At 36.5% G+C, this 23293-nt stretch overlaps 1 protein-coding gene across 2 annotated transcripts in view; it reads left to right on the forward strand.

Annotated features, from left to right (window-relative positions):
* SEMA3D (semaphorin 3D) overlaps positions 1 to 19067 on the forward strand; it is a 230602-nt gene extending 211535 nt beyond the window's left edge. For both annotated transcript variants that reach the window (XM_065939525.1, XM_065939524.1), the window contains exons 17-18: positions 7718 to 7857; positions 14782 to 19067. In XM_065939525.1, the coding sequence (XP_065795597.1) occupies positions 7718 to 7857; positions 14782 to 15207 (566 nt within the window). In that variant the 3' untranslated portion in view covers positions 15208 to 19067. The remainder of the gene's footprint in view (positions 1 to 7717; positions 7858 to 14781) is intronic.
* Positions 19068 to 23293: the final 4226 nt, after the last annotated feature.

The following is a 23293-nucleotide window of genomic DNA, read 5'->3' on the forward strand; positions in this document are numbered from 1 at the left end:
AAACTGCCATTAGAGATAAAGCAGAATATAGTCTAAAACATATGGACATTTAGACCATCCCAGAAGAGACCCTCCAAGAAAAGTTTGATAAAAGGGCTGGACTTATTAGAAAGAAACTTTAGGTAGCCTCTGCATTATTTGTATTCACTTATTAATTCATGTATCATTCAATCAGTAAATATTTATTAAGTGAGTTCCATGTGCATATAATTGACCCGGTCATACTTTGAGACAAAGAGACTCCTTAGATAACTTACAGTTCTTTGGGGAAATGTCATAATGTACAAATCGTGATGTGGGAGTTTAGGGGGAAAAAAGAGAGAGAGAGATCACCAGAGGCTGTATTATTCAGAGAAAATGTCATGGAAAGGAGGATCTTGAAAGTCTGAGCGTGAGAAGGGAGGAGTAGAAAATTGAGAAAGTCTGTTGAGTGACTCTGGTAACAGAGAATACAATCTGTAAACGTATATATTCCAGAGCTTTAGGTACTTTCCACTCTCAAGTTCTGTCTTCAGATAGAAAACATATGCACACAAGTGCATGCACACACACAAACACACATACAACTGGAGGAAGAAAGGAACTGCCTTCCCGTCATCACATTGTTAGTAACCACCCACCACTGAATAAACAACCACATTTCATAGTCTGTAACTGGTGGTCTGGCAGAGTTTTCTTAATTTAAAAACAACACAATTGTTTATAATTTAAAATATCATTCTTCTGAAAAACAAGCTCTAGTCCAGAATAGGACGTTTGTTTTCTTGTTCCAATGTGCAGGTGATTCACTGTAACAGCCTGTGTTTTATTTAGCAGTCATTACTCTGTGCTGTGCATACAGTTTTTCACATGTGCATATGAGATTAGCAGGGACTGTTTTAGGTATGGTGGATATGCTCAGCAGTAAAGAATCCTTCTAAAAAAAAAAAAAAAATCCTCCTGCCAATGCAGGAGATGTGGGCTCCATCCCAGGTCAGGAAGATTCCCTAGAGAAGGAAATGGCAACCCACTCCAGTGTTCTTGCCTGGGAAATCCCATGGATAGAGAAGCCTGGCAGGGTTACAGTCCACAGGTCATAAAAGAGTTGAAAACAACTTAGCGACTAAATGACAACAAATGAACAAAAAAGAAAACAACCTGCACCTTCATGGATTTTAAATTTAAGTGTGTGTGAGGGGTGGGAGTGAGCAACAAACATAAAAACAAGTAAAATAAATGCCATGTTATAAGGACTTATAAGACACTGTTGCTGTCTAAGGCACTCACAGTCTCTCTCTCCACTTCATCACATGCCCTTCTTGTTATGCTCCATTGTACACTGCGTTTTCTAAGTACCATCACCACTCTAACTCAGTCCAGTTTTTGTCAAGATCACCAAGTGATTTCCTCCCTTGCCAAATCCAACACACACTTTTCAGCACTCATTATTACTTACTCTCTAGCTCCCTCCTCCCCGAAACACTTTCTTCACTTGACTTGCATGCAGTGGTGCAGTGATACGCTGGAGCCAGTTCTTATGGCCCCATGAGAGCCGATTGTTTATTTTGTAGGCATTTTTTGAGCTGGTTTTAAACCATTGGTACCTTGAATCAGCCACGGTGAGAGTTCTTATACCAGAAAAATCAGCCAGCACTACAAATCAGGGCCTTGTGTTTACAGAGATGGTCTCCCAGCACATGTATGCTTCATGGCACCACATGGAAAACTTCTGGTTTTTCTTTTACCATATAGGCTTCTCCTTCTGAGTGTTCTTAGCTTTCCTTTTCATTCTACTACCTAAACATTCCATCTCTGTCTATTCACTCCTTAACACCGTCCATTTCAATACTATCGGAGGCTTTTTTTTTTTTAATTGAAGTATAGTTGATTTACAATGTTGTGTTAGTTTCTGGTGTATAGCAAAGTGATTTAGTTATTTTGCTGTTCAGTTGCTAAGTTGTGTCAGACTCTCTATGACTCCATGGACTGTAGACCACCAGGCTTCTCTGTCCATGGGATTTTCCAGGTAAGAACACTGGAGTGGGTTGCCATTTCCTTCTGCAGGGGATCTTCCCAACCCAGAGATCGAACCTGCGTCTCCTGCATTGGCAGGCTGATTCTTGACTACTGAGCCATCAGGGAAGCCGTATATATTTATTCTTCTTCATATTATTTTCCATTATGGCTTAACAGGATATTGAGTATAGTTCCCTGTGAAATACAGTTATTGTTATTGTTCAGTCACCAAGTCATGTCTGGATCTTTGCAACCCCATAGGTTGTGGCACACCAGGACTCCCAGTCCCTCACCATCGCCTGGAGTTTGCCCAAGTTCATGTCCAGTGCATTGGTGATGCCATCAAGCTATCTCATCCTCTCACTCCCTCTTCTCCTTCTGCCCTCAATCTTTCCCAGCCTCACGGACTTTTCCAGTGAGTCAGCTGTTTGTATCAAGTGACCAAAATACTGGAGCCTCAGCATCAGTCCCTCCAATTCAGGGTTGGTTTCCCTTAAGATTGATTGGTTTGATCTCTTTGCAGTCCAAGGGACTCTTAGGAGTCTTCTCCAGCACCACAGTTTGAAGACATCAATTCTCTCTGGTGCTCTGCCTTCTTTACGGTCCAGCTCTCACAACCATATGTGACTGCAGGGAAAACCTTAGCCTTGACTATATAGACCTTTGTCAGCAGTGTGACATCTCTGCTTTTCAACACACTGTCTAGGTTTGTCATAGCTTTCCTGCTGAAAAGCGGTCATCTTCTAAGGAGTAGGACCTTGTTGTTGTTTTTTAATCCATTCTAATATATAATGATTTGTATCCACTAATCCCACTTTCTCAATCCATCACTTCCTTATCCCCTTCCCCTTGGAAACCCTTAGTCTTTTTTCTGTGTGGGTGAATCCGTTTCATAGATAAGTTCGTTTGTGTCATATTTTAAATTCCACATATAAGTGGTATATGGTATATGTCTTTTTCTTTCTGACCTACTTAGTATGATAATCTCTAGGATCATCCATGCAGCTGTACATGTCATTAATGCATCTTTGTTTATGGCTATGTACTATTCCATTATATATGTGTGTTTGTGTGTGTGTGTGTGTGTGTGTGTGTGTGTATGAACATTATGAAAATCTTCTCTATCTATTCATCTATTGATGGGCATTTAGGTTGCTTCCATGTCTTAACTGTGGTAAATATTGCTGCTGTGAACATTTAGAGTGTGTGTGTGTGTATGCTAAGTTGCTTCAGTCATGTCAGAATCTTTGGGTTGGATTGTAGCCCACCAGGCTCCTCTGTCCATGGGATTCTCCAAGCAAGAATACTGGAGTGGGTTGCCACGCCCACCTCCAGGAGATTTTCCTGACCCATGAATCGAACCTGCATCCCTTATGTTTTCTTCATTGGCAGGTGGGTTCTTTACCATTAAGAGCCACCTGGGAAGCCCATGATCTTTTGAAATTAGTTTCTCAAAAGCATTAGTCTGGTTCCTATCTCAGCTCTGTCTGCATTTGTTTTCTCTGTACCTGAAGAACTCTTCACTTCAGGTATCCACATGGCTCTATCCTCACATTTTATTCCATGATTGAAATGTTAGTATCAGTGTTAATTTCTCAGAGACCCCTTTCTGACCAACCTACCTGAAATACCTTTCTTCCCTTCTATCTCTAATTATTCCCTAATCTGCCTTATTTTTACTTGTACTGCATAACACAGCCAAGATACTATATTATCGATTCATTCACTTGATTACTTTGTCTCTGTCACTGGAATATAAAAGTGGTGAATTTGTCTGCAATAATCACTAATATATTCCCTACATTGAAAGTAATGCCAGTGTGGTAGGAAAAAAAAAAAAAAAAAAGTCTGCATCATACTTAGGTGAAGGAAGGGATACTCGGAGGGATAGCAGTTGAGCTATTCCTTAAAGAAACAATTACACTTTCCTAAGTAGATTAAGTAACAGGTATTAAAATCAGAAAGGACTTACATAGGTTTGGTTAAGTTTGTGACGATCCCTATGTTATTCTATGGCGTTTGTGTTTACCCTGTAAGTGATAAGGAACTCTTTCATATTACTAATAAAAGTTGTTTTTAAAAATAAAAGTAATTTATTTTGGTAGTTTGGTGATTGATTGGAATAGGAGAAGTCAGTGATAGAGAATTAACTGTGAGAATTAAAGTAGAAATTAAGAGGGTATTTTCAAACTAAGGGCTTTCAATCTCAAGGAAGAGAAAAGGCCACATTTGAACAATTGTCTTTGGTAAAGAAGAGAGGAGATGAGTTGCTTATAACCCACCATAAATATGCATTGCATTAACCTGGTAATCAAGTTTTGAATAACTAGCAAGTAGATGTTTTCTTTCTTCCTTCTTTTGTTCATCAATTGTATGTACTATGATATTTCATGGTTATTAATGATACTGTTAAAACAATGTTAACTATATATAATCTTGCTGTATCGACATCAGTGACATGTCCTAAGTGTATTATGAAGAAACATTCCAGATATTTATCTATGAAAAAAAAATTCTTGCCTGCAATCTGAAAGATTAAAATATTCTTTAAAATTATTTTACACTTAAATGAAAGATATATATTCTAGTCTTTAAAGACATTACTGCATGCAACTTTTGTACTTTTAAAAATGGATAGTAATAAAACACTTGTGAAAGTGCTGCACTCAATATGCCAGCAAATGTGGAAAACTCAGCAGTGGCCATAGGACTGGAAAAGATCAGTTTTCATTCTAATCACAAAGAAAGGCAATGCCAAAGAATGTTCAAAGTGAAGCCACTCAGTCGTATCCAACTCTTTGTGACCCCATGGACCGTAGCCCATCAGGTTCCTTGGTCCTTGGAATTCTTCAGACAAGAATACTGGAGTGGGTTACCATTTCCTTCTCCAGGGGATCTTCCTGACCCAGGGATTGAACCCGGGTCTCCTGCATTGCAGGCTGATGCTTTACCATCTGAGCTACCAGGGAAGCTTGCACTCATCTCACACGCTTAGTAAAGTAATGCTTAAAATTCTCCAAGCCAACCTTCAACAGTTCATGAACTGTGAACTTCCAGATGTTCAAGCTGGATTTAGAAAAGGCAGAGGAACCAGAGATCAAATTGCCAACATCCTCTGTATCATCAGAAAAGCAAGAGAGTTCCAGAAAAACATCTACTACTGGTTTACTGACTATGCCAAAGCCTTTGAGAATGTGGACCACACCAAACTATGGAAAATTCTGAAAGAGATGGGAATACCGGACCACCTGATCTGCCTCCTAGGAAATCTGTATGCAGGTCAGGAAGCAACAATTAGAACTGGGCATGGAACAACAGACTGGTTCCAAATAGGAAAATGAGTACATCAAGGCTGTATATTGTCACCCTGCTTATTTAACTTATATGCAGAGTGCATCATGAGAAGTGCTGGGCTGGATAAAGCACAAGCTGGAATCAAGATTGCCAGCAGAAATATCAATAACCTGAGATATGCAGATGACACCACCCTTATGGCAGAAAGTGAAGAAGAACTAAAGAGCCTCTTGATGAAAGTGAAAGAAGAGAGGGAAAAGGTTGGCTTAAAGCTCAACATTCAGAAAACTAAGATCATGGCATCTGGTTCCATCCCTTCATGGCAAATAGATGGGGAACAGTGAGAGACTTTATTTTTGGGGGCTCCAAAATCACTGCAGATGGTGACTTCGGCCATGAAATTAAAAGACACTTGCTCCTTGGAAGAAAAGTATGACCAACCTAGACAGCATATTAAGAAGCAGAGACTTTACTTTGCCAACAGTTTGTCTAGTCAAAACTCTGGTTTTTCCAGTAGTCATGTATGGATGTGAGATTTGGACTATAAAGACAGCTGAGTGCTGAAGAATTGATGCTTTTGAACATACACACAAATGTTTAAATTTACAAGTAGAAAATTTTAAACTCAGATAAACATTATCGGAAAATTCAGTAAATTAATGTGTAGTAAAACTGATGTGGAGATGACTTTGTGTCAAAGGGTCAATTTCTACTGATTTTGAAGATGGATTTCATATAGTCAGCCCACTTTTCCAGTTGATTTCACTAATTTAACCTTTACTTAATTGACTAGTTCTTTGGTTGAATCTGTCTAGTTGAATTTCTCCCAAGCCCTTGCCCACTCACCTAAGACCAGCCTGCATCCTCCCTGCTTTGTTCATGAACTCCCTTTGCTCAGGAAAATGGTGTCTGTTACTCTGTTACTATGAAATGATACATGTCTTTCTCCTCTGTAATTGGCACCGGTGATCTTCCTGTGCATTAGGAATTTACTAACAGAAAATTGTGGCTGTAATCTGTTGAATTGGCAGAGAGAGAGTTGATAGACTGCAGATTTCAAGTGGAATCCATGCATTTTGAAGGTTGCTGCTACTGCGGCTAAGTCACTTCAGTCGTGTCTGACTCTGTGCGACCTGGGATCTCTGTGCGATCCCATACCTGGGATTCTCCAGGCAAGAATACTGGAGTGGGTTGCCATTTCCTTCTCCAATGCATGAAAGTGAAAAGTGAAAGTGAAGTCGCTCAGTCGTGTCTGACTCCTAGCGACCCCATGGACTGCAGCCTACCAGGCCCCTCCGTCCATGGGATTTTCCAGGCAAGAGTACTGGAGTGGGGTGCCATCACCTTCTCCGTTTTGAAGGTTAGATAAGGTTAATTCATAATAGGGTCAGCATGCTTGACTTAATCTTTGCTGGTAAGGCACAAATAAGTTCAAAAGAAGTTTCTAGGAAAAAAACCTAACTATTGGATGCATGTGCATTCGTGCCATTTGCTGATAATTCAGGGTGCTTAGATTTAGGATTCACTTAGGTCCCTTAAGCCTTACTCTGGTTTATACCTAAAATGCTAAGTGGGCCCATCTGCAGAATTGAGACATCTGAATATATGTTGAAAAAGTGCATGTTTGGGCCAGGCTGAGAAGCTGTCATTTTTTATTTGATCAAATTTGAGCTACAGATCTTAGATCACACATGGGACACAGCCTTTGGCTACTCTGGATGGAATGTATTTCAGATGGTGCAGTTGATTTACGAGAAGAAGGTGTCTGAGAGACTGATCCTTTAGCCTCCCGTTAACTGTCATTGCAGATGCGTGTGGGGCTATAATATCCCTCTTTGAATAAAAGAGAACATTTTGGGGGTAGATAATATCCTGATTCAGAGTATTACAATATCCAATTGTATTAGTGTCATCATAGAATTTCATCAAGTATAGAGAAGTGCACTTACTTTTCTGATACTGAAATGTCATATGGTCATAACATACGGTTTGTGGTCAGCTCTGTGGACCAATTCATAATGAATTTCTCTTTAAAGGTGAAGTAAGTTGTTCTTGCAGAACTATCTACAAAATTGGTTATATTTTCTACAAATTAAAAGATTTAAAGTTAAAAGATGTTGAAGTTTATTCAGTGCAACTCAAAGCGGCTCAATGTTCATTATATCTTGTGAATTCTTATTTAAAAAAAGAAACTGCAAAAGTTAATACACTGATGAAAGAATAAAAACTGAAATGCTAGGACAAAGTTTTAAAAATTAATCTATTAGTATTTTACTCTCAGGTAACAAATACTATGCTATGAATTTCATTTCTCTTTAATAATGTATATGAATCTTTCCCTCATGGCATCTGTTCTAAATCAGTCTATTTTCCCATTGCTTTTAAAATCAGGTCAAGGTTAATCTCCTATTCCATGTTTGCTTTCCAGGCATTAGTCATGAAGCTGCTGATGAAAAGGTGATTTTTGGCATTGAATTTAATTCAACCTTTCTGGAATGTATACCTAAATCCCAGCAAGCATCTATTAAGTGGTATATCCAGCGGTCAGGAGATGAACATCGAGAAGAGGTAAGTTATGGTCATCAAAGAAAGATCACCTTGAGGGAAGAGTGTAAAACTTACATCAAATTTAGGTTGTGAGAGAAGATGTTCAACTTTTAGTGCCAAATGCAGCTCTTATCACTACTTGATAACAAGGAAAGTAAAATTTTATACTCTGGTATCCAAGGTAACAATGCCTTTGAGAGACAAATAGCCCAATTTAATGCAAATGTGTTAATAAAATACATTTAGAAGCAGACAAATAAAAAAATGTACATGATGCTTCCTCAACTTTTTGTTTTTCATAGACTCTCTATATTTTAGAACAATTCCTGTTCAAGAATGAGACTTTTCCCTCACAGTAGCACAATGACTAAATTCTAACTCACATTGTATTCAGTTTAGACTAAAAATGAAACATGTCAAGTTTGTACAAAAATGGAAATATATATCTTATCATATCATCACATGAATACATTGGATAAGTATCTAGACAACTGTACCTTTTCACTCTAGTGTATTAAAATTAAATCAACAGAGAGGGAAAAGTAACATGGTTGCTCTACTTGTGACTTTCCCCTGTTTTGGTGTTTCTAACACATATATGTGTTTAAAATATATTACAAAGATTTTGTGAGATAGCTAAGTTATATATGTTACTGAATTTAATGAGATGAGTTTGGGTAGTCTGAGAAATTGTATATTAATATTATTTGAACATCATGAAACAGGTTAAATGACAGTATTTGAGAAATCAGTGATAATCTAGAAATCTGAAAGTCCCAGTATTAAATTAAGGATAATGTAATTGTAATGGAATGAACACAGGGTCAGAATTAGGTGAGTTGAGTGATGACTCTTTGGTAATATTACTGAAATCCCATGGGCCAAAATTTTCTAAGGTAAATAAAATAAATGCAAAAGTTCCTGTCAAAATAAAATGAAAAAAAAAATCTGAGAATGTGAATTTCAAAGCAGAGGATTACTCACAAGTGTAAAATAATTCATATAACATCGCAGACACTCTCTGTCTGGGAGGATGTGTGAAATAGGAAGTAGCAGTAATGATGTGTTCACCCTGACTGCTGAGGGTTTCTGAGCAGGTGGTGACTTCTCTAGCACCCAGTTTCTCTGCCATATAAGTAGGAGGACCAGATGTCCTCTAAAATATCAGCCTTCTTGTTAACTCTATAAACATTTAAATAGAAAATGTAATCAGTCAAACATTACTGTGGAATTATGGTTCTCAACTTCAGGCAGTTTTGCTCCCAAAGTATTCATATTTTTGATTGTTGTGACTGCATGAAGGGAGGGTGCTACTGATGTCTAGTAGGTAGAGGTCAAGGATGATGCTAATCATGGGGCAGTGCTCCATCCCTCACAATAAGGAACTATCCAGCTCCACCCAAATGTCAGTAGTGCTGAGGCTGAGAAACCTTGGAGCCAGAGAACCAACTTTTATGGTATGGTCCACTGTTAAACTAAGAAGCTGTTAGTCTCTTCATCTAAGAATAATTTTTCTATCAAAATGTTGACCCTTCACATATTTAATACTAAGGGAATAATTGTCTCATGTCCTTATGTCATAATTGTCCTCGTGTCAAATATGACAAACAATTGTCCTTATGTCAAATTCTCTAGAAAACTTGACTCTTGCTATTACATTCAGAAGTTTTAAGAATATGGCATATCCATATTTATACCAAGTGTTTAAGAGTCTCATTGTTTACCAATATACAGTAAAGTTTTACCTGATGTACAAATGATTTAAATTCAAGATATAAAGCATTTATTATTTATCCATGAGATATTGGAAGGACATTAATCTGAATTTTTTAACATGCAGGTTTTCTTTTAGTTAAATTACAATATTTTATTTTTGAATATTTCAAATAACTATTTTTAATTTTAGTCAATAAAGTTTGATGATTTCTTTTCAGTTAAATATAATTTTTTAATAACGATTTTCTTCCTCCATGACAAATTTAATCTAACTTTAAAAAAAAAATGTTGAACTCTGCTTGGGGTGCCCTGCCAGTTATAGATACATACATTTGCTTATGCATGTTTGCATTCGTATATTTTATGTTTCCAGAAAAACCTATGCATTACTTTAATGTACATTTTAATGGTTTATCATACAGTCATGGTGGTACCAAACTCCATAAATTTCAATGGAGCAGAAATAGTGTATTTATTGAATTATACTTAAAATATTTTAGCTGTAATGCTTCAACTGATATTTTCATCTATCTTTGTAAATAGGCAGTTGTACATTGTCCAGGATATGCAGTACTGCTTCCTGAGCTGAGGAAAGGGACACAATCCAGACTAGATTTGAAGCATTTTTCCCGGCAGGATACCCTCTGCTCTTTACCAAGAAGGTCACAGCTTGAAATCTTTCCTCCACTCAAAAAAAGAAAAAAAGCCTGAGGGAAGGCCCAGGATCCCCTGTGGCACAGAGGCTGTCACCAGGTTATTCTCTGCCAGGAGGAGAACATTTCCTTGCCGAGTTGTTTCACAGTTGGGTGCTGTTGGGAAGGTCATGAGTCAGTTGTCTGCTGACTTTCTTATAGAGCTGTCCCTGAAATTGATGATGTTTATGCTGTAACCAGTAAGTTAATTGACAGTCCCCAAGCTTCTATTGAACTTTTGAGATCTGAATAAATAATATGCCATTTGTGATAGTAATTTTTCCATGGATTTTTAAAATATTTTAAAAACACCTTCAAATGTTTGTATGTTTCTATCTGTAGGTCTTTATTTTTGTTGCTTTTATTATAAAAGCAATATAAATGGTTTTGAAACTACAGTAACGTATAAAAGACTATGAGATCACAAAGTGTAGCTAATCACACATATATTTTGATCTCTATTTCAGGTTTTTTTCCTACTAACGATTATACTATCAGCAAGTTCCCCTGCCATTCAATTTTATTACATGCTTCCTGTCCCACACCCTTGCTAGCCTGATGCCACAATCATCCACTCATGTTCCATGTTTTATTTAAATAGCTTGTGTTACCTCTTAAAGTAATCAATTTTCCTCTAGCTAAATCTTTCCCTACTTGTCTGTTTTTCTAGGACAGATTCTTAAATGTAAAATAAGAGAGTTAAAGACTTTAATATTCTTACAGCTTTGGATAAACAACTGTATACTGCTAATTTCTCATCAAAATCACCATATTGGCAAATTGCCTTACCTATTACTTGCTTAGTTTATGTTGATACATTCATTTAAAAATTTTAATAAACTCTTTATATATTTAGATAGTAACATTTAACATTATGCATAAGTAACTTTTTATTATGTTTTATATCTCTAAAATTCTTTTGTGTGTTCATAACACACACATTTGGACACATCTGTTGATTTATATGATTTCTCACTTGTGCTTATAAGTTCCTTCCCCAATAAAAACATTATATATTTTCTCATCATTTTGTGATTTTACTTTTACAATTGCAATTTTTTGTTTTTTTGGGTTTTCTTGGCCCTACTGCATGGCATGTAGGATCTCAGTTCCCCAACCAGAGATAAACCCATGCCCCCTGAAATGGAAGCACAGAGTCTTAACTACTGGACTGCCAGGGAAGTCCCTACAATTACAGTTTATATTTTATATTTACATTTACTCCAGGATATTAATCAAGAATGAGTTATGTATTCATTTTATTTTTTTTCTCTTTTAAATAATGAGCCAGTTGCCTCAGCACTATTTTTAAATGTCTTCGTCTATGTTTGTTGACGGGAAATACTCTTGAAGCCCTAGTCACTTCGAAGACACATGCTTTAGCTATGGAAGAGCTGACAGGTGAATTATCTGCAAAGGAGTTACCATTAGGCTGCTGTTATCAGAGAATCAAGTCCCTGACCTTCGCCTGCTGCTTAATACCTAACTGTCCTTTGTCCCATTCCATGTTTCTCTTTTCATTTTAAATGAATTGCCCTTCACTGAAGATCCACACTTAATAATGCCAGATATATTATCCTTGTTCACATTAGGCAAATGGATAGTCGACCCCAGTTCAAGCGTGGTTTTGATTTGTAAGGCTGAGCAGCTTTTACATATCACTAGAGTGGAGAAAATTCTATGAGTTTAAATCAGTGGCCAGAGATTACATTATCTCTTTGTACAGGAGCTGAATTTTCTAAATTGACTGTGCTGACATTTCACTGTCGAGATGTAGTCTGCATAATGCATCCTATTCCAGCATGGAATGAAAGCATTACAGAGAATGAGAATGTGAAGGAGGCAAGTGTTAATCAACCACTTAATTTCTGGGTCACAGATTTCTATCTCTAGATTGCAAAAATCCTATGAAAATTTATCAGTTAAAAATGTTTTGTTAGAGATACCATTTTATTAAAGGCATATTTTTGAAATTTTAGGAAGAGAAAAAAAAATCCCTTAAATTATCTCATAGAATTTAGATAAATCCAAAAAGAAATTTATTAAAGCAAACTTTTTATCTGTAGGTCAAAAACCAAAGAAAATGTAAGCATTCCATCATAGAAAGGAAAAGTGAAGGACCGCTATGGGGTAATGAAATGCCAGGTGTTTATGAAACCCTGAATCCTGTAGGGACAGAAGTAGACTGGAAAGGAGGGAAGGGGGCCAGACTTCAGAGTAAAATAACGTAAACGGGACACAAAACAAGAATAGCAAAAATAATGATAAAGTGTTGTGTAATATGTGTGAAATCACAAAGTCATCATTCCTTCCTGTGAGAAGCTTGAAAAGAACAATAAAAAGTATTGAGTCAGAGTTGCAACAATCTCTAAGAGTCACATTAAATACAGTTTAGCAAGATAGGATGGACGGGACACATGTATACCTATGACTGATTTATATTGATGTATGGCAAAAACCATCATAATATTGTAAAGCAATTATCCTCCAATTAAAACAGATAAATTAAGAAAAAAATTAGCAAGAATACCAGCTAGAAAAGAAAATCCAAAGATGAACTGTAACTGAAGTCACCCGCTTTGATCATCTTGCTATTAATAATAGCCACAGGCCATTTTCCATTAAATCACAGAAGTAAAGCTTCAGAACATCACCTCTCCAGCAGAATAGCAGTAGTCTATGATGCTTCTAATAATACTTCACATTTAACCTTCAAAGAGCTTTACTTTTAACCAGTCCCCCTCCCAAATATACCATATGCCGTGTCACCAACTTGATAAATGGGAGACCAATCAGGGAAGATAAATGAGTAGTCATAGGAAGTAGAGCAGAAAGGAACCAGAACCTAGGCTATGGAGTCAGAATTTCAGTTTCTTGATCTAAGATGTATTTAAATTAAAAAATGATTCCTACAATAAAATTATTTAAAACAAAATAAAATATAGTACATGTTAAATTTGAGATTGTTATTTTTATTTAATCTTTTAAAGCTCTACCAATTCAAATTCAACTTTTACCCTAGGCAGGAGATTTCTGTAGTTTCTAAGAATGTAAATGAATTCAACATGAGTTTTATTACAGTAGCATTTTAAAATGTCTGGGCCTTTAGAATAAATCCATTAGGAAAAAAAAAACTACACATCAGCTCAACCAAATAGGCAAAGTAAGGGACACAAGCAAACCCCTGATGGTGTGGATTCAGAGCAAAGGCAGGGCTGGAGACCCTTCAGCCTCATTAACCAGGGATCTGAGCTGTGACCTGCCTTTGGCCTCGTGTGGTACCCCGCCAGCTGCACTTCTCTGGCACAGAGGGTGGCTGGCCATATACTTGTGAGCTAACTGGGCTGGTAGCCAGAGATGTTTCTTTTCCTTTTCTCATATTTCCAGAATAGGGGGATTTTTTCCTACATATTTTTCACATAAAGATGCAGAGTATAGTCCACCCACTGTGAATAAATTTAATTTAGCCGTCTTGATGCCTCTTTGATTTCCATCAGCTCAAAGTCCACAATACAGGGGCAGATGTGTAAACTGGGAAATCTTCCAGACTTCTTTGTTGTTGTTGTCGTTATTCCACTCAGTGCCGAGCCCGCTCAACAATACTCCACATTAAACAGGGCTCTTGTGTTGGTAAACATGCCTCTAGTTTATTGAAGATAGGTTCACTATTCACACCAGACTGGGGGCCAGGCAAGATTAAACATTTGAATTGTCTTTCTGTACTATTGCTTCAAAGGGCAAAGAGCATCACATTCCAGGGGAGGTTCTTTCTGTTCATTGAGCTTTCTCACACTCGAGGTCACATCACAATGTTATAGTATGCTGAGGTATGAGAAGTATTTTCACAGATGACATAGTCTAAAGTATCATACAGACACACACTATCAAAATTCAATTCATAGTAAACAGACAAATTCAGCTTTAAATGTTGCTAACCTTCTGACTGTATGGTCCTGCTCAGTTACACCTCTAACATCCCAAAGACTGTGTCCTCCATTCCTTTCAACTTGACTTTTAACAAGTCACCACTTATAGTTTCCATGTGCTATTCAGCTCATTTATTTGGCAATATCTAGAAAAAAGAGTAAATTACTTTCAGAATCATCATTCTCCTCTACATGATAGGTAGTAGTGTGCACTAAAGCTCTTTTTGTACACAGTGACTACCAATGTTACATTCTAGTTCTAAAATTCAGACACAAATCGGTATTCTTAGAATACCTATTAGTATGTGAAATCTCTTGTAAAGATGGTCAGCTGATAGTTTCCAGGTTTACCTCATTTTCATGACTTTTTATTCCTATCTGTAGATTGGGAGGAAAAACTAATTATATTCCAAAGACTCAGTTAGATATGATCAGATGCAACCGATCTGGGGGCAGCTACTTGAGTTGAATTTTTCACTCTCTTTCACGATGGCTGACAGTATTATGCTTAATGACAGAGAGATGGGGACTAGATCTTTTGGATTCATCTAAGTAAAACTATGCAGCCTCTCTGGCTCTCATTTATTACCTACCTTTTTTCAACTCTGCAGGTAAAACCCGATGAAAGGATCATCAAAACAGAATATGGGCTACTGATTCGAAGTCTGCAGAAGAAGGACTCTGGGCTGTATTACTGCAAAGCACAGGAGCACACTTTTATCCACACCATAGTGAAGCTGACTTTGAATGTCATTGAGAATGAGCAGATGGAAAACACCCAGAGGGCAGAGCATGAGGAGGGGCGGGTCAAGGATCTGTTGGCTGAGTCAAGGTTGAGATACAAAGACTACATCCAAATCCTGAGCAGCCCAAACTTCAGCCTCGACCAGTACTGTGAGCAGATGTGGCACCGGGAGAAGCGCAGACAGCGGAACAAGGGCAGCCCGAAGTGGAAGCACATGCAGGAAATGAAAAAGAAGCGAAATCGGAGACATCACAGAGACCTGGAAGAACTTCCCAGAGCTGTGGCCACATAGTTTTCTATTTAATTTAATGAAAAGAACTCTTTACCTGCAAAAACACTGTTGTCTGTTTTATTCATCCTTATACTAACTCAATAGAGCTTTCCATGGAGTTTTGCTAAAGCACAAGAACAGTAATCTGAACAAGACTATATGGTGGATATGGCATTAGTAAGGGTGAATCATTCATCTGAACCAGTTTTCCAAGAACTAGAACTTATACCTGCAAAGTATCAGAATTATCCTCAAAACAGGGGCTTTACACTTGTAAATGTTTTATATTCTGAGTTTTTGAATTATTATGTAAATAACTGAGCTAAGAAAGCATCAGATTTGACATTGAAATAAGGTGCTTTATGTCCTTTGCATGGCCTTTAAGCATGGAGTTTACCATGCAGTTGTTGCTTTATGTTCTTATGAACGGATATATCATTCCACTTTAGAACTGGCTACCTGGTGGTTGGATTGGAGGGAAGATGCAAAATACGGCTCACAGTATCAACAGGAACTTTCCCAGTGAGCCATTTGCTCTTGGTGTACGGTTTGGAAATTTGGACAGGTGCGTTACTCCTTTCAGACCCCAGGGGTTACAATTTAGTGTCCTGCAGCATTGATTTACTGAAGGGCATAAATGTTCCTCCCAGGATTCCTTGTGACTTATCAGGATAACAGGTTGACAGAGAGAGCTTGGTGTACAGTTATGTGTTTTTAGAATATATGCTGAGCTATATAGGGACAGAATGCTTAATAAATATTTTAATAGGATGTGGGAAAGCATTTTAATAAAAGAAAACATCACGAAGTATACTGCATCCTAATGGAAGGGCACGCAGATGGGATTTGTTAAGAGAAAGAAAGACAACCATAAATTCTGGCTTTGGGGGAAACTCCTATCCCCATAAAAAGGAAGAACAATCACAAACACAGTGGATGAAAGGTAATGTGGCTTTATGCACTGGAGTATAAGTAGCTGCCAATTTGTAATTTATCTGTTTAAAAAAAACAAAAACTCTAGATTATAAGAAACTAAGCAAAAGTCGAGGAAAAGTTACATTTTCTAAAGGATCATGGGAAGAAAGAACACAAATTTATTTACAACCAATGGAATTTCAGTGTGTACTGCCTCTCTTTTTTCTAAAAATTTCATCATACTCTATAAATTATTTCTATTTAGTGTCTTTATTCTCTCCTAAATAATGAATTACTAGATTTTATTTGAGTGAATAGGAAAAAAACAATATATGCATATATAGAGAGATAGAATTAGATAGACAACAGTCGTGGGGAGTGGGAATACTATGTATTTGTTAAATAACGAAATGCAAAAAATTTTACAACGGAAAGGGTTAAATTAACTCTTTGACATCTTTTCACAACCTTTTCTGCATTTCTGAGATTATATGCTGTATAATCTCATTGTTTTAGTAATTTAATAATAAATAAGTCTACTGCATGTAAAGAAAACAAACTCACATTAACATTTTTCACGTTTTGTTAGCACTTTCAAATGTTTCCAATTTGACCTTCCCTCTGAATATGTATGGTATGTTTCCTGCCTGTTTAAGAAGGACTCACCTTTCCTTCACACAACACAAAACCCTTAGCCTTCTTCTGTTTTGCCTTTTCACGCTCTTTTTAGTGTGAAATGAAAAATTAGTCACTTCCTCATACAGAAGGCAGCTTTTCAGAAAACTAAATAGCAGACATTGCTTGTTTCTCATGCATTGTACGTGTCTTGAAAGTAAAAGCCTCTGAGAAGGCAACTTATTACAGAGTTCAGTATCATGTCTGTTCCTGGCTTTATGCTCAAAACATTCTTACACTCATTGTACTTGCATTGCTTACCTACTCAAAGAAGTCACACTGATCTATGATGTTAAGTCACCTTTTGATAGGATACTTATAAACATTTGTAGATGTTTTATTATAAGGAAAACTTAAGGAAGATAATTTTTTTTAAAGTGAACCAGAACAAGTCACTCTATTAAAAAGTAATCCATAAGAATAGTTCAAGCAAGATCAGACTGCTAACAAGAGTGTTTGAAACTATTGATTTGCTGGCTTAAAATCTTCCGGGAACTCATAATAAGCTCAAAGCATATAAGTATGAGTATGTTTTTTAAAAAGATTTCCAAATATGTGTATATTAGACAGTAATGATCAAATTATGTATAGCTTTGAGAGAATTATATGAAACTCAATTGTTAGGATTGGCTTGTGAACATAAATTTGGCTTTCATCAAAATATGAATGTCCAAGCCATTTTTTAATTAATTCTTTCTTATTCAGAAAAAAGTTAGAAATTTTGATGGACAGCTAAATTTTAATGGCTGCTTTGGATCTAAATCTATTACTTTATGATAATGACTTAAATATGTTTGAAATATTGTTAGTAAAAAAGTCATGTAATAAATAAAAGTTTTATTGGCAAAGATTTATGTATATTTATAAAAATAAGACATCTAAGCTGCTACATTTAATTTTTTAATTTTTTAATTGCCTACACTTTAAGTGTAGGGGCAAAGTGCCCCTAACACTTAGGGGAACAGTGTGAATATATTAAGTCTAGAGATAAGACACAATGTATACTTCCTCACCACTAAAAGTTTTTACCAAATTTTCTTTGAAATAATGCAAAATAAAATTATAGTTAATAGTTTTAAATTTGCTAAAAAATCAGCTTTTTATGGAGAGGTCTTAAAATGTCTGTGTTTAGCCTTAGTTTTATGGGTTTTTTTACCCCCGTGTTTGAATACTTGTCTCTGACTTGCATATTCATCATTTGAATTTCATTCCAGCTAAATTTGAATTTCATGCTGCTAAATCCTGACTGTGCATTCATTTACATCCAATGTATTGGGAATTTTAAGTTTGTTTAGAAATGGATAGTCTAAATAATTAATGTAGAACCTATTTTTCCCCAAAGAGCTCAAAACACCACATTCACATTATTAAAAAAATTTTTTGAAAATCAGCCAAATTATTTAAGAAATGGAAAATATAGAAAATTAGAAATGTGCAAAAGCCACAACAGTAGTGAAAGAATTATAACTCACACCATACCTCACAAATCCATTAGCTAAGTACTGCTTACCTACAATATGCTGCCTGCAAAAGGGGTTTACTCTTGAATTGGTCCTTTGGTCCATGTTTCAGTTCTTTATATGCTATTATTAACTTTTGTTTCTGCTGAATTGTATAAACTCAAGCAAAAGATAAGTTTACAGTTGCCAGTGCCTGCATTTCTACATTATATTGAAAATTAAAATTTCAAGGACAATTAGACAGCCTCCAGATGTCCACATAATGTTAAATTGAACAAGAGCATTAAACACTGATATTTTAAAACTTAAATATATCTCGTGAAATATCATAAATAAAAGTGGAAATGAAAGCTGAAACAGCTTTCCAATTTGTCTTGGACAAAATGTTGGAATTCATTAGCCTTATTGGGAATGGAAAATTTAGAAAAATGAGATATTTAAAATGTTTTTATAGAAATGTTTTTCTCACAGTAAATGACAATATTTAAATAATTAAATCTACATTTGAGGTTAAAAAAGATCTAAATTCCAAGATTGGACACATTGACAGTGCAAAGACAGGAACATATACATGATTTATACCTCTCATTTAAATATTTTGTCATATTAAAGTATTTATGGTATGTTTGAAATAGGTGATTTGGGGGGAAAGGGCAAAAAATCAGTCAGTTAATTGTGTAATTTAATTCTTAATAATTGTAAGTGGTTAGCAATCTATGTTGAATTTATAGTTTTGCTATTTTAAAAGAAATGTAGTCTTGTAATCTAAAATAATTGCAAGTTGCTAAATGTATATTTTGGTTGTATTATAATAAAATACAAACATTAGTGTTTTATGGTTATAAACAGAATGTTGGTTTGTGTGCAAGTTTTGTTTTCAAACCCTAAACATGATAACCAAATTTTACACATAGAATCACACTGAATCAAATACAAAGGAAAATATCTCCTAAAAAATTTTAGTAGATATATTTTGCACTGTAAGTATGCGATAATTTCCCTTATGAAGAAAAAGGAATAATTTTCTCTTCCCAATCATTATAATTATATACTTAAGCTTTACTGTGATTTAATTTAGACTTGAGTAGACTGAATTAATATTACTACTCAAGTAACAACTTTTAAGATTTCTAATTACCATTCTATAAGTGAAAATTAAAAATAGTCATCTGTATGCTTAACTGTATGAATTTAAATTTTTAAAGGCCTAGTTGAGGTTTCTGATTTTGTTTTATAAAGAATTTACTTGAATTTCTTTTAGAGAAAATTACATTTCTTATTGATTTGGTACACCCATGTAGGATATTTTATATTTGCAAATAGATAATATTATAATATCCCAAACCTGTAATGAAATAACTTGTAGGGATGTTATATAAAGAAATGCCAAGTTTTCTGAGTGCTTTGACAAGCTTCAAACATGAGAATTTATGGTAATGTGTATATATAAAATTTTAAAAAGAGAAAAAATTATATAGGGTCCTCTTAAAGAGCATACCCAAGCTGTTATTATAAATAAAAATACAACCTAAGATTAATAACTGAAAAAATTCCACGTGTATTTGTTTGACTATAGTAAGACTTGGGAGTGATCCTGAGAAAAAAGGAGACAGAAGTTTAGCATTTGAGAATCAAAAACATCTATAACCACACAACTTGGTACCTGCATTTGTATGATTTGCTAGTCCAGTAAACTCATGCCTAGGATGATGAAAATGTAAACAACAATTTTTTGCTTCAGAAGCTCACAGACCTGTCATTTGTGTATATATTAGTACAAATGGATCTTGGAAGAGGGATATGACAATATTCAGTTCAGTTCAGTCGCTCAGTTGTGTCTGACTCCTTGCGACACCATGGACTGCAGCACGCCAGGTCTCCCTGTCCATCACCAACTCCTGGAGTTTACTCAAGCTCATATTCATTGAGTCGGTGATGCCACCCAATCATCTCATCCTCTGTCGTCCCCTTCTCCCACAATCAATCTTTCCCAGGACAGGGTCTTTTCAAATGAGTCAGTCCTTCACATCAGGTGGCCAAACTATTGCAGTTTCAGCTTCAGCATCAGTCTTTCTGATAAATATTCAGGACTGATTTCCTTTGGGTTGGACTGGTTGCATCTCCTTGCAGTCCAAGGAACTGTCAAGAGTCTTCTCCAACACCGCAGTTCAAAAGCATCAATTCTTTGGTGCTCAGCTTTCTTTATAGTCCAACTCTCACATCCATGCATGACCACAGGAAAAACCATACCTTTGACTAGATGAACCTTTACTGGTAAAGCAATGTTTCTTCTTTTTAATATGGCTTTCTAGGTTGTTCATAACTTTTCTTCCAAGGAGTGAGTGTCTTTTAATTTCATGGCTGCAGTCACCATCTGCAGTGATTTTGGAGCCCAGAAAAATAAAGTCAGCCATTGTTTCCACTGTTTTCCCACTATTTGCCATGAAGTGATGGGACTGGATGCCATGATCTTAGTTTTCTGAACATTGAATTCTAAGCCAGCTTTTTTACTTTCCTCTTTCACTTTCATCAAGAGACTCTTTAGTTCTTCTTCGATTTCTGCCGTGATGGTGGTGACATCTGCATATCTGAGGTTACTGATATTTCTCCTGGCAATCTTGATTCCAGCTTGTGCTTCATCCAGCCCAGCGTTTCTCATGATGTACTCTGCATATAAGTTAAATAAGCAGGGTGACAATATACAGCCTTGACATACTCCTTTTCCAATTTGGAACCAGTCTGTTCTTCCCTGTCCAGTTCTAACTGCTGCTTTCTTACCTGCATACAGATTTCTCAAGAGGCAGATAACGTAGTCTGGTATTCCCATCTCTTTCAGAATTTTCCACAGTTTGTTGTGATCCAAACAGTCAAATGCTTTGTCATAGTCAATAAAGCATAAATAGATGTTTTTCTGGAACTCTCTCACTTTTTCGATGACCCAGCAGATGTTGGCAATTTGATTTCTGGTTCCTCTGCCTTTTCTATATCCAGCTTGAACATCTGGAAGTTCATGGTTCATGAACTGTTGAATCCTGCCTTGGAGAATTTTGAGCATTACTTTGCTAGTGTGTGAGATGAATTCAATTGTGTAAGGTTGAACATTTTGGCATTGCCTTTCTTTGGGATTGGAATGAAAACTGACCTTTTCCAGTCCTGTGGCCACTGTTGAGTTTACACATTTGCTGGCATATTGAGTGCAGCACTTTCACAGCATCATCTTTCAGGAATTGAAATAGCTCAACTGGAATTCTATCACCTCCACTAGCTTGTTTGTAGTGATGCTTCCTAAGGCCCACTTGACTTTGCACTCCAGGATATCTTGCTCTAGGTGAGTGATTACACCATTGTGATTATCTGGGTCGTGAAGATCTTTTTTGTACAGTTCTTCTGTGTATTCTTGCCTCCTCTTCTTAATATCTCCTGCTTATGTTAGGTCCATACCATTTCTGTCCTTTATTATGCCCATCTTTGCATGGAAAGTTCCCTTGGTATCTCAAATTTTCTTAAAGAGATCTCTGGTCTTTCCCATTCTATTGTTTTCCTCTGTTTCTTTGCATTGATCACTGAGGAAGGCTTTCTTATCTCTCCTTGCTATTCTTTGGAACTCTGCATTCAAATGGGAATATATTTCCTTTTCTCCTTTGCCTTTCACTTCATTTCTTTTCACAGCTATTTGTAAGGCCTCCTCAGACAACCTTTTGCCTTTTTGCACTCTTTTTCTTGGGGATGGTCTTGATCCCTGCCTCCTGTACAAAGTCACAAACCTTTGTCCATAGTTCTTCAGGCATTCTGTCTATCAGATGTAATCCAATGAATCTATTTCTCATTTCCACTGTATAATCATAAGGGATTTGATATAGGTCATACTTGAATGGTCTAGTGGTTTTCCCTACTTTCTTCAATTTAAGTCTGAATTCAGCAATACAGAGTTCATGACCTGAGCCACAGTCAGCTCCCAGTCTTGCTTTTGCTAACTGTATAGAGCTTCTCCATCTTTGACTGCAAAGACTATAATTAATCTAATTTCAGTATTGACCATCTGGTTAAGTCCAAGTGTTGAGTTTTCTCTTGTTGTTGTTAGAGTAGGGTATGTGTTATAGTCAGTGCATTTTATTGGCAAAACTCTATTAGCCTTTGCCCTTCTTCATTCCGTACTCCAAGGCCAAATTTGCCTGTTTCTTGACTTCCTACTTTTGCATTCTAGTCCCCTATAATGAAAGGGACATCTTTTTTTGGGTGTTAGTTCTAGAAGGTCTTGTAGGTCTTCATAGAACCATTCAACTTCAGCTTCTTCAGCATTATTAGTCAGGGCATAGACTTGGGTTACTGTGATATTGAATGGTTTGCCTTGGAAATGAACAGAGATCATTCTGTTGTTTTTGAGATTACATCCAAGTACTGCATTTTGGACTCTTTTGTTGTCTATGATGGCTACTCCATTTCTTCTATGGGATTCTTGCCTACAGTAGTAGATAAAATGGTCATCTGAGTTAAATCCACCCATTCCAGTCCATTTCAATTCACTGATTCCTAAAATGTCAATGTTCACTCTTGCCATCTCCTGTTTGACCACTTCCAACTTGACTTGACTCTTGGACCTAACATTCCAGGTTCCTATGCAATATTGCTCTTTACAGCATTGGACTTTGCTTCTGTCACTAGTCACATCCACAACTGTGTGTTGTTTTTGCTTTGGTTCCATCTCTTTATTCTTTCTGGAGCTATTTCTCCAGTGATATCTAGTAGCATATTGGGCACCTACAGACCTGGGGAGTTCATCTTTCAGTGTCTTATCTTTTTGCCTTTTCCTACTGTTCATGGGGTTCTCAAGGCAAAAATACTGAAGTGGTTTGCCATTCCCTTCTCCAGTGGACCATGTTTTGTCAGAACTCACCACCATGACCCTCTGTCTTGAGTGGCTCTATACGGCATGGCTCATAGGTTCATTGAGTTAGACAAGGCTGTGGTCCATGTGATCCGATTGGTTAATTTTCTGTGATTGTGGTTTTTAGTCTGTATGCCCTCTGATGGAGAAGAATAAGAGGCTTATGGAAGCT

Source organism: Muntiacus reevesi, chromosome 6, assembly GCF_963930625.1.
Source record: "Muntiacus reevesi chromosome 6, mMunRee1.1, whole genome shotgun sequence".
Classification (NCBI taxonomy): domain Eukaryota; kingdom Metazoa; phylum Chordata; class Mammalia; order Artiodactyla; family Cervidae; genus Muntiacus; species Muntiacus reevesi.